The sequence below is a fragment of the Canis lupus genome, chromosome 4 (assembly GCF_011100685.1).
Source record: "Canis lupus familiaris isolate Mischka breed German Shepherd chromosome 4, alternate assembly UU_Cfam_GSD_1.0, whole genome shotgun sequence".
Classification (NCBI taxonomy): Eukaryota; Metazoa; Chordata; class Mammalia; order Carnivora; family Canidae; genus Canis; species Canis lupus.
In genome coordinates, this window is record NC_049225.1 from 781437 (window position 1) to 793975 (window position 12539).

At 42.7% G+C, this 12539-nt stretch overlaps 1 protein-coding gene across 1 annotated transcript; it reads left to right on the forward strand.

Moving 5' to 3' along the window:
* The first annotated feature begins 8854 nt into the window (after positions 1-8854).
* On the forward strand, positions 8855-10142 carry LOC111095419 (histo-blood group ABO system transferase-like). The gene is given in 4 exon segments (XM_038533793.1): positions 8855-9237; positions 9239-9599; positions 9601-9919; positions 9922-10142. Coding segments are annotated over 4 exon segments (936 nt in total). The 5' UTR covers positions 8855-9118; the 3' UTR covers positions 10059-10142.
* Positions 10143-12539: the final 2397 nt, after the last annotated feature.

The window sequence follows — 12539 nt, forward strand, 5'->3', positions numbered from 1 at the left end:
ATGAAGGCACTTGAAGTCCACAGAGCAGATAATAAGGAAAACAAGATAGACATGACAAAGCAAAAACAAGTCAGAACCCACAATCATGAGTAGAGCTCCTAAGGATGGACTAAAGCCGGAGTTGGTTCTCCTTGCTTCTGACCTTGATGGTGGGATTTCTTGCAGAAGCTGGGGCCCTTAATCATAGAAGTGATCACACATACCTGGTGGAGAAGCTGAAGTATCCACATGAAACAGTCAACAGTCCTGATGCTGCCTTAGGCCAGTGAGGTGGTCAATAGATGAGCAGCAGCATGTGCGAGCTACAAAGTGGCTGCTACATCACTTATACCCCCCAAATATTGCACAAGAATGTCTTTTGTCGTCCATCTCATTTGGAAATTACAGAAAAGTGAACTCTGGGAAATGTAGTGCGGTCTAGCCAAGGTAACACATTATAAAGCCACCACACTGGCCTATTAAGGAACTGTGAAATCAATTCAGTGACTTGACTTTTAAAGAAATAGAACAAAATCTATCAGAATTCATTATAGATACAAGGAATTATTGTTTCATGACAAATATGTATAATCATGGCCTGAATTGTATTTCCCTCAAAATCCATGGTTAAAGCCCTAACCCAATATGACTGTATTTGGAGATAGGGCTTCTATTTTATTTTTTTAGAAGATTTTATTTATTTGTGAGAGAGAGAGAAAGAACATGAGTGGGGGGCGGGGAGGCAGAGGGAAAGGGAGACGCACACTCCCTGCTGAGCAGGGAGCCCAACACAGAGCTCGATTGATCTCAGGGCCCTGGGATCGTGAACTGAGCCGAAGACACACTCAACCGAGCCAGCCAGGGGGCCCCAGAGACAGGGCTTTTAAAGAGATAGAAGTCATAAGAGTGGGGCTCTAATCTGACTGGTGTCCTTAGAAGAAGGAAGAGACATGAGATGTGCATGCACAGAGAAAAGGACATGTGAGTACACAGCAAGAAGGTAGCCATCTATAAGCCAAGGAGAGAGGTCTTAGAAGAAAACAAACCTACTGATACCTTGATCTTGGTCTTCCAGCCTCTAAGCTGTGAGCAAATACATTTCTGTTCTTTAAGTCACCTTGTCTGTGGTATTTTGGCACATTTATTCACAATCACAGCGATCCAAGTTCACAAAGGAGGTATTTTGGGATGTCAGCTGCTATGTTCTGAATGTTTGTGTCCCAGCCTTAAATCCATATATTAAATCTAATCCCTAATGGGATGATATTGGGGCCTTTGGGAGGTGATTAGGTCACAAGAGTGGAGTCCTCATGAATGGGGTCTTCCAGAGTTCACAGCCCTTCTGCTATGGGAGGACATAGTAAGCAGGTGCTGACTTTTACCCAGGAAGAGGACCTACCCCAGAACATGACCATACACAGGTGCTGATCTTGGACTTCTCAACCTCTAGAACTGTGAGAAATTTCTGTTGTTTAGGAGCAAGCCAGTGTGTGATCTTTTGTTATAGCAGCCTGAACAGACTAAGCAACCTTAGTAGTCTGATACATACATGTACTAAAGATCGAATCAGGCTTCTGGCAACTCTCTTTTTTTTTTTTTTTCCAATTAAGACTTTTATTTTTTTTAGAGCAGCTTTAGATTCATAGCAAAATTGAGGGGAAAGCATAGAGATTTCCCATATATCTCTCCCCACACACACACACATGCACAACCTCTCCCATTATCAACATCTCCACCAGAGTGATGCATGTTAGAGTTGATAGCAAAATTGAGGGGAAAGCATAGAGATTTCCCATATATCTCTCCCCCCCTACACACATGCACAACCTCTCCCATTATCAACATCTCCACCAGAGTGGTGCATGTTAGAGTTGATGAACCTACATTGATTAAACATAATTGCTTAAAGCCCACAGTTTACATCACAGTTCACTCTGGATATTATCAGTTCTGTGGGTTTGGACAGATGTAAAATGACATGTATCCATCATTATGGTATCATGCAATGTATTTTCATTGCTCAAAACATCCTCTGCCCATTCATCCCTCCTCCTGACCCCAAACCCTGTCGACCACTCATCTTTTTATTTGTCTCCATAGTTTTTCCTTTTCTGTAAACTATCCCCTTTCCTACTATAACTTTTTACTAATTATTACTTAGTATATGTATTTTTCTTGCTTATTTTCTTTGTATTCCCTCACTAGCATATAAACTACATCAAAACTGAGATTTTTCTCTATTTTTGTTAGTACTATAAATCCAGTGCCTAGATTGTGGCATATTGTAAATACTCAATGAATAAACGTTAAATGAATATTTGTGTTTATTGGATCATGAATTAACTATAAATTGAGGTTAAAAATATTTACAAACTTTAGCAGTTTTTTACAAGGCTAACCATAGTCTTATACAATCTAACCACTGCACTTCTAGGTACTCAACTTAATTGAAAACGTCCATTCACACAGAACCCTGCATATGAATTCTTATATCAGCTTTATTCATATTGTCCCAAATTGGAAGTAACCAAGATATCTTTCAATAGGTAAGCGGATAAACAAACTGTGGCATATCCCTACAATAAAATGCTATTGAGTGGTAAGAAAAAATGGTGTGTTAAAAGTTCCACTAAAACTCATGGAACAATCTTAAATGCATATTGGTTAGTGAGAGAAGTCAATCTGAAAGCTACACAATGTATGATTGATTTCTACATGACATTGGGAGAGGCAAAATTATAGAGACAATCACATTTAGAAGGCTTCAAGGGGGGCAGCCCCGGTGGCGCAGCAGTTTAGCGCCGCCTGCAGCCCAGGGTGTGATCCTGGAGACCTGGGATCGAGTCCCACATCAGGCTCTCTGCATGGAGCCTGCTTCTCCCTCTGCCTGTGTCTCTGCCTCTCATTCTCTCTCTGTGTCTCTATGAATAAAAAAAAAAAATAGAAGGCTTCAAGGGGAGGTTGAGGGGGCTGAATAAATGATTAGGAAATTTTTTAAGTCGTGAAGCTATTATTCTGTAGGATACCATAATGGATACATGAATTAATGCATTTGTTCAAACCTATAGGACTTTACAACACAAATAAGGAAACAATGTAGGCTTGCTTATTTATTTATTTATAGATTTTATTTGTTTATTCACGAGATACACACAGAGAGAGGCAGAGACATAGGCAGAGGGAGAAGCAGGCTCCCTGTGGGGAGCCTGCTGCAGGACTCGATCCCAGGACCCCGGGATCACAACCTGAGCCAAAGGCGGACACTCAATCACTGAGCCACCCAGATGCCCCAATATAGGCAAATTTAAAATGCCATTGAGGGGTTCCAGGGACACCAGGAAGGATTATAGACTGTGTAACAACCTCAGGGAAAGAGGTGGAAGTAAAATGTGCTGACTTAAGTAACTATGAGAGTGGATGGAGACTGTAATGCTCAAGGCAAAGAACTGCATATAAGCATTCCCCTGTAGTTGATAAAGTTGTTTTCCATGAGGTACAGGTTAATAATTCTGGTAGTGCTATACGTTCACACTGGAATGGAATAATTAAGTAAATGGATGGCAAATGGGAAGAGCCAGGTTTATCATTATTGCGTTGGGAGTTTACAGTTGGACAAGAAAAGGAAGCTAGAATGATCTGTATGGCAGGAATTAGAGCTGGAAATATCAGTATGTATAAATACATATTATTACAAATGTTTTTATGTTTATATACACATGCTAGTATACACAAAATATATCTTTTCTCTGTCAGCAGACAGGATATAAGTGCAGGAATGTCCTAGAAGCAATATGTACATGCAGTGCCCAGATTCTGGTTTTTCTAATACCATATTCCATATTTAATCTCCAAATAAAGACAGTAACAAAGTCATACTTCCTGTACATAACGTTATACAACTATCCAGGGTACAACTGAAAAAACATCAGCCCTATCCCTGAAAGAGGTTGCAAGGTCCTTGGGTGATGTTTATTTACTCTTCTCTTTGATAGCCCATAACTCAAATAGTATTATGTCATATGATTTAAGTTAACAATACTTGAATACTATGATATAAAATCAGTATACCAAGGATGCCTGGGTGGCTCAGCAGTTGGGCGCCTGCCTTTGGCCCAGGGCATGATCCTGGAGTCCGGGGATCTAGTCCCACATCGGGCTCCCTGCATGAAGCCTGCTTCTCTCTCTGCCTATGTCTCTGCCTCTCTCTCTCTTTCTCTCTGTTTCTCTCATGAATAAATAAAATAAAATCAGTACACTATATGTTATGGATATAGGGATAAGAAAAGGAAGTAAACAAAGACATTTGCTTAATATATATATATATATATATATGCCAAATATAAATTATGTGTGTGTTATACTAAGTATAATATGTTAAGTAAATATTTAGTATATATAATTAAAGATATATCCGTATACCTATTAACAAAATAAGGAAGAACTACTCCTCTGACAGTTGCAGTCCTTATTTCTGTAACTGGTCATGCAGTCACAGTGGGTATTTATAATGACCTTCTTCTACTACCCTTTCTTATTCCTTTTACCCTCAGCAAGCACCTTAGCTAGTTATGGTTCTTTACCTGTTGGGGTGATCCAAGCCTTCCTTCCTGAAGGTTCTGGGCTATTAGTAGTCTGTCCTGAATTAGGTTGTTGTGGTTTTCCATTGATTTTAATCACAGGACATGCTAGTACTAAGAGATACCCCAAGACATCTCCTGTATTCTAAACATACTTTTCCTCACCTCCAATGTGTAGTAGAAGTCCAGTTTCTTTAGTAGGATCAATCACCTCAACACAGTATCTTCTTTATTTGCCTGTTGATTTGAAATCATGGGGAGCCCAAATTGGCCAAGTTGGCAGTCTTAACTTCCATTTCAGTTGAATCATTATTGTGTCTCCTGGTGGAATTATTCCTCCATTTGGAACCCATATTTCTATGCCAGCAGAACAGAAGTGCAGTCATGGAGACAGCAAGCATAAATTTTGCTACTGGTCAGCAGGGGTAATAGTGAATGGTGCCAATCCCGTTTCCACCCCTTGGTTCAATGACCTGTGTATCTGGGCAATGAGGGAAATAGCACCATTTATGGGACACTGATTCAGAGCATATACAGCCTTCTGGAGACCTTGCCCCAGCTCTGTGAGGTATTTCCACCTAGTTGGCACTGTAACTGAGTTTTCAAAAAGCTAATCCACCATTCAGTCAACCAACTTCTTCATCATGGTAAATAAGATAGCGACACTAGTGAATTCTATGAGCCTGGGCCTATTGCCTCACTACTGCTGTTAAATGAGTTCCTTGACCAGAAGCAACATAAGTGTGAAATACCATGATAGTGAATAAAACATTCTATAAGTTCACATATGGTTGTTTTGGCAGAAGTATTGTATACAAGGAAGGCAAGTCTGTATCCAGAGTGTCTGTTTCAGTAAGAACAAAATGCTGCTGCCCCTTCCTTGAATTTTTGCTGGGTTTTTATTTCCCACTCTTGGGCACACAAATGTATTTCTGCTTCTTTCTTCTATTGTCCTCCTGAGACTCCTATAATGTGTATGTGGATTTTCTTGATAGTATTCCATAGGTCCTATAGGTTTTCTTCATTCTTTTACCAAATATTTAGGGCAAACAATGTGTGATAAATGATGCTCTCAAGTCCTCTTACTTGAGGACTAGTTATTGTTTATCTTGACAGCATGTGTGTAATGGGTTGTATCTGCTTGTCTATGAAAAAGGGTGAGGGGTGCCTGGGTAGCTCAGGCGGTTAAGTGTCTGACTCTTGATTTTGGCTCAGGTCATGATTTAAAGGTTGTGAGACCAAGCCTTGCACTGGGCTCTGCACTGAGTGTGAATCTGCTTAAGATTCTCTCTGTCCTTCTCCCTCTGCCCCTCCCCACCCACTCATGCTCTCTCTGTCTCTCAAAAAAAAAAAAAAAAAAAAAGGGAGGGGTGGAGTTTCTTTCTTTCTTTGGATTGTCACATCATTCAATAATAAAGTTGTTTTCTTTGTCTTCTGTCTGAGTGGATAAGTTTTCTAGGTCTGGAGAAGATTTTTTGTTTTTAACTGTATTTCCTTAACAGTTTTGGTGATAAGGATGGGATGAGTCTGGCAATTCCTGACTGGATCAGCTGAAGTTCTATGGTCACACACTAGTCAAATAAGATGCTAAATTATAGTCTTCCTTCTGGCTTTCTACTTTTTTGGAATATTAGCCAAACAAACCACCCTGTCCAAATTCAAGATTTTACTTTCATTAGGGGAAAGTATTCAACCCTCCACTATTAAGTATGATGTTAGGTTGGGTTTTTCATTAATGGCCTTTATGCTGAAGAGGTTGAGGTAGTTCCATTCTATTCCCAGTTTGTTGAATGTTGTATCATGAAAAGGTGCTGGATTTTGTTGAATGCTTTCATGTCTATTGAGATTTATCTCAATATGTAATTACTTGAGATAACAATATGAGCTTATTCTATTAGTTTGATGTTTTACTGTAATAATCATTCTTGATAGTCTATAACAGATGGTTTGGCATCTCAAAATTGTCATCAAGCTAATGGATAAAGTTGTTTATATTCATATCATCTCCATGTTCTCACAGGTGCACAGAAATCATACTAGAAACCCTCCAACCACAAACCCTAAATCTGCTTTGCATCTTGCTCAATGGGGCACATCCCCAACTAAGAACTTCCTACCACTATAGAAAATAAGGATATTATCCATGATTTTCTCTTACTTCTGTCTCCTCACCAACCTTCATGCTTCTCGGTGTGGCCCTGCATGGTGTGGTGTTTCCTTTCCTCTTTAAAATTGTAAATAATAAAGTTTTTCTTAAAAGGCAGTTGTCTTCATGTCTGTCATCCTGTCATATCTGATTTAAAAAAATCCTGTAGTGAGCAGTGTGGTTCAGTGACAGACAGGGATGGCATGTCTCTAGAATGCTTTTGGCTTACTAACCAATCCATTAGACAGCAAATACAGCCTGGGAACACACTGCTGGGTGTTGGTACTCTTGCACTTTAGTGGCCACCACATTGTACTGTCATTGGGTTCCCTGGTTGTTCAGTTCAGTTGTGTTAGAGCTCAACAAGAGAGATCAATTGCCTAGCTTAGGGTGCTGTAGTCTGGGCAAAGCAGTCCCCTGTTGGTGCCTATGTGTTTGTGACAGAGACACTTAGTCTGGATGAGGTCTCCGGGTACTTAGGGAAACTGGCCACAATACTGAGCAAAGGTCCTCTAAAGGGACTGAAACAGTTACCCTCCCAACCTCACCTGATAGGCAAGCTTGATCTATTGACTCTCTAGACCAATGTGCCTAGGAGCTGCTCCATTATCCACCCTTTTTTTCCTTGAATACAAAAATTGCAGTAGGTTGCCTCATCAGGTAGTAGGAGACCATGTGGCTAGACATTCTTACCCTGAAAGAACCTCTGATTGTTGGTTTGGGGATGCCTGTCCCACAGAGACCACAGATCCCCACAGGTGTTATGTTGCTGCAAACCCCTGCTGGTGTCTTCCTTGGTGCTCAGTTTGACTCCAGACCAAGCAGGCTGTAAGAGGGCCCATTTCTAGAGAACAGAGGCTCAAATGTTCAATAAAAAAAGTTAAACGAAAGGGATATCTGGTTCTGACTTTGCCCCAAATCCCAAGGATGTGGTCTAATTAATAAATTATCAAATACTTAATCAGTGTGTATGGGATCTCTTAAGTACAGTAGTACTTTATCAGAACACAAGGGTCTTATACTCAAAACAAAACATGTGAAAGCTAAAGCTGATGCCACAGGCAGCCCGGGTGGCTCAGAGGTTTAGAGCTGCCTTCAGCCCAGGGCCTGATCCTGGAGACCCGGGATCGAGTCCCACATCGGGCTCCCTGCATGGAGCCTGCTTCTCCCTCTGCCTGTGTCTCTGCCTCTCTCTGTGTGTGTCTTTCATGAATAAATAATGAACAAAATCTATAAATAAATAAATAAATAAATAAATAAATCTGATGCTACTATTGCAGTCTTGGATGTAAACTCCAGATACTTTGAGGTCAAGTGGGACACTCTTGAAAGGAAGACCACTGGGGGCCACCAGGAGTTGTTTTTTTTTTTTTTTTAAGATTTTATCTATTTATTCATGAGAGACACAGAGAGGGAGAGAAGCAGAGACACAGGCAGAGGGAGAAGCAGGCTTCATGCAGGGAGCCCGATGTGGGACTCCCTCCTGGGACTCCAGGATCACGCCCTGGGCCGAAGGCAGGCACCCAGGGATCCCCGACCAGGAGTTTATCAGGTAAGCACTTAAAAGGGGAAAAGCAAGAAAAAATTATCATGACGATGAGAAGAAAATAAAGAAAGAAAAATAAAGCAAGAAAGAAAAGAAAGAAGAAAGAAAGAAGAAAGAAGAAGGAATGAAGGCATAAGGAAGTATTAGGAAGGCATTCCTGTCATTCCGTACTAGCCTTCCTTCCCCCCTACCCACGCACCTCCCCCCCACTCCTCCCTCCAACCCTCCCTCCTCCCTCCCTCCCCACTCCCCCTCCCTCCCTCACCAGCCCCTCCTACTCCCTTCCTTCCTTCCTTCCTTCCTTCTTCCTTCTTCCTTCTTCCTTCCTTCCTTCCTTCCTCCTTCCCCTTCCCCTCCCTCTCCCTCCCCCCTCCCTCCCTCCCTCCCCCCTCCTCTCCCCTCCCCTCCCTCATCCCGCTCCCTCTCCTCCCCCCCCCCCCAACGCACAGCACGGACGAAGAAAGGCTAAACTTATCCACCTAGAGATACAAATAATTCTAAAAGATTTTGTTTAAGAATAAGAAGTGGGGAGCGGGGGCATCCCTGGGTGGCTCAGTGGTTTAGCGCCTGCCTTTGGCCCAGTGCGTGATCCTGGAGTCCGGGGATCGAGTCCCACATCGGGCTCCCGGCATGGAGCCTGCTTCTCCCACCTCCTGTGTCTCTGCCTCTCTCTCTCTATGTCTATCATAAATAAATAAATCTATAAAAAAAAAAGAGTAAGAAGTGAGGAAAGACTCTCATTATATTGCAGACCGGGCTTATCTCAGGTAGAACCTGCTGCCTAAAGGCACCAGGGTGCTCCCTCCTCCTCTTCTTTTGCTTTCAGCAGACACATAATCTAAAAGCCATGGCTTCAGGGAGCAAAAAGTGATGATTTTTTCCAGGACCGTTTATGCACAGTCCAAGGTGCTAACACCCTGCAGGAGCGATGTGTTGGTCCTGACCCCGTGGCTGGCGCCCGTCGTCTGGGAAGGGACCTTCAACACTGATGAATGAGCAGTTCCGGCTCCGGAACACCACCATCGGACTCACGGTGTTTGCTATCAGAAAATACGTGGTCTTCCTGGAGCTGTTTCTGCAGACGGCAGAGAAGCACTTCATGGTGGGACACAGGGTCACTTATTACGTCTTCACTGACCAGCCGGCTGATGTGCCCCACGTGCCCCTCAGGGAGGGCCGCAGGGTGGAGGTCCTCAAGGTCCCCAGCGCCCCGAGCTGGCAGGTGTCCATGCACCGCATGGAGATGATCAGCAACTTCTTGCAGCAGCGCTCCCTCCACGAGGTGGACTACCTAGTGTGCGTGGACGTGGACATGAAGTTCTGTGACCATGTGGGCGTGGAGATCCTATCCCCCCCTCTTTGGCACCCTGCACCCCGGTTTTCATGGGGCAGCCCGCGAGGCCTTCACCTACGAGCTCCAGCCGCAGTCCCAGGCCTACATTCTGAGAAACGAGGGTGACTTTTACTACTCAGGGGGCTTTTTCGGGGGGTCGGTGGTCGAGGTTCTCCAGCTGACCACGGCCCGTCACCAGGCAATGGTGGTGGACCAGGCCAACGGGCTCGAGGCCGTGTGGCACGATGAGAGCCACCTGAACAGGTACCTGCTGGACCACAAGCCCACCAAGGTGCTGTCCCCGGAGTATCTGTGGGACCGACAGAAGCTGGGCTGGCCCCCGTCATGAAGAAGCTGAGATTCGTGGCTGTGCCCAAGGGTCACCTGGGCATCCTGTGCCCAAGGGTCACCTGGACATCCGGGGCTCCTGAGGGGCAAGTCCAGGCCCCCGGCCACCCCCACACTCTGAGGTGCTGATTTTCTTTTGAAGGTAGATTCTTTTTTTAAAAAAGATTTTATTTATTTATGAGAGACACAGAAAGAAAGAGAGAGAGAGAGAGAGAGGCAGAGGGAGAAGCAGGCTCCATGCAGGAAGCCTGATGTGGGACTTAATCCTAGGTCTCCAGGATCAGGCCCTGGGCTGAAGGCGGCACTAAACCCCTGAGCCACCGGGGCTGCCCTGAAGGTAGAGTCTAAATTACTTTAGTATTTGCTAAAACGCACTAATTGACAAAACTTTGTGGATTTCATCAACACTGGGTCTCAAATTATTTGTTATGCCTGGGGATACTGCTAAATTTAAGCATCATATTTACTATAATCTTAGGATATTAACCCAATAACAAGGAAAATAAATGTTTCACTTTCACTGTAGCCTTGACTAGATTTTCCATAGTTATAGCACCTGCTTCCTAAAATATCCCATATTAGGCATAGATGCTCTAATTCAATAAATAATACTTTAAAATTAAAGTAGATCTTTGAGACTTACAAATTGGTTTGATAAAATAGGAACCCCTGGAGTCCAGTTAAAATCGTTAATATATCCTAATGTGAACTAAAACAGGGCATTAGAGGATTAAAACTTATTATATAAAACCTAATTAATAAAGGACTGATTATCCCCACTATTTTTCTGTATGACACCCCAGTTTTTCCTGTTCTTAAACATGGAAAATATAAGGGATGCCTCCTGATGAATCACTACAGCCTGAATCCTGTGGTCCCATCTGTTAGGGCCTTTCTATCAGCGTACTTAAGCTGCCATGACAAAGTAGCACAGGCTGGGTGGCTGAAACAATGGAAATTTATTATTTCACAATTCTGGAGGCTTGAAAGTCCAAGATCAAGGTCTGATGGGGTGCAGTCTCTGGTGAGGGCTCTCTTCTTGGCTTGCAGACAGCTGCCTTCTTGAGTGGTGACACATGGAGAGAAAGCTCACTATCTGGTCTCTCTTATAAAGTCATTAATCTTATTAGATCGGGACCCCACTCTCATGAGATAATTTAACTTTCTTACTTCTTTCTCCAAATATAGCCACACTAAGGGGTTAGGTATTCAACATACACATTTTGTGGGATGCAAATATTTGGTCCCTAACAGCCCTCATGCCATCCAATATTGTTAAAATTACTGATTCTATCCAATCAGGAGCTAGTAAATAGTTGGCTCTTGCAGGCTTGGCCAGCATGTTCTATTCAGTGCCCAATTTAATAGCCTCTCAGCTGCATTTTGCCTTCAGTTCCCAAGGGACACAACACCCTTTTTCAGATCACTCACAGCATACTTCAGTGGTTCTGCCATTGTGCTCAATGTTTGCAGATGAGATATTAACTGCATCACCCTTTCTCCAAATGGCTGACATTGCAGCACAGGTACAACATGACATTGATGACATCCTCCTACAAGGAGATTCTTCTGACACACTCATTACAGACATACAAATCCATGTTAAAATCAACACTCTTGTGAATGCTCTCAGAAACTTCTTCACTAAAGAGACTTTGACAACCTCTTCTCATGCCTCCTAGAGTCTCTGGACCACTTATGATGGCCATAGGTTGGTTGCCCAGGAGCTCCTGATGGGAGAGACTGCATCTTTTAGCTTCATGCTATACACCAAATTACTGATTACATCCTGGGATATCTTGGAGCTACAGGCTCTCACACTCACAGATCCTAAACTTATGGCCTTCCATAATTTACACCGGCATTTTGGTGTAAATTGATTAATTTTCTGAAAAGCAAACATTTATTAAGCAAGGAAAAATTCCCTTTGAGGCTTTTTGTGCAGCATACAAAAATGGAAGTCAGGTATAGGAGCACCTGGGTGGCTTAGTGGTTGAGCGTCTGCCTTTGGCTTAGGTTGTGATCCTGGTGTCCTGGGATCTAGCTCTGCATCTCCCCTGCAGGGAGCTTGCTTCTCCCTCTGCCTGTGTCTCTGCCTCCCTATCTGTGTCTCTCATTAATAAATAAATAAAATCTTTAAAAAACATAGAAGTCAGGTAAAAAGCAGCATTTATTAACAGTTAAGCATAAGAGATGTATTATTTTCTCAACTATAAAAAGGGTACTACAGAAAGTGACAAAATTATGATTTCAAGGAATTCAGATTGAGATATAGTAACTTCAGCAGAAGTTTTAAGTATGCTGTGCACTGTATATCATCACCAGTCTCTCATCTCAAGTAGATGGTTTGAACGAACTGCTGAATATGTGTTTTCTGATTCTGAAGTTGCAGTCAGAATTAAGTGCCAGGATGAAATCAACAACAACGAAAATAATAGCTCCACTTATGATTACAGAGATTATTATCTAAATGCACCAACTTTTACAATACAGAAAATAAATATTTTCCCTTTGCTACAGTGTTGCTTTTGGTGGAGGGATACTAACACAAATTTTAGGGGATGTTTGCATAAAGGTGCAGACATTTTTATTCCAAATAGAAGCAAAGCA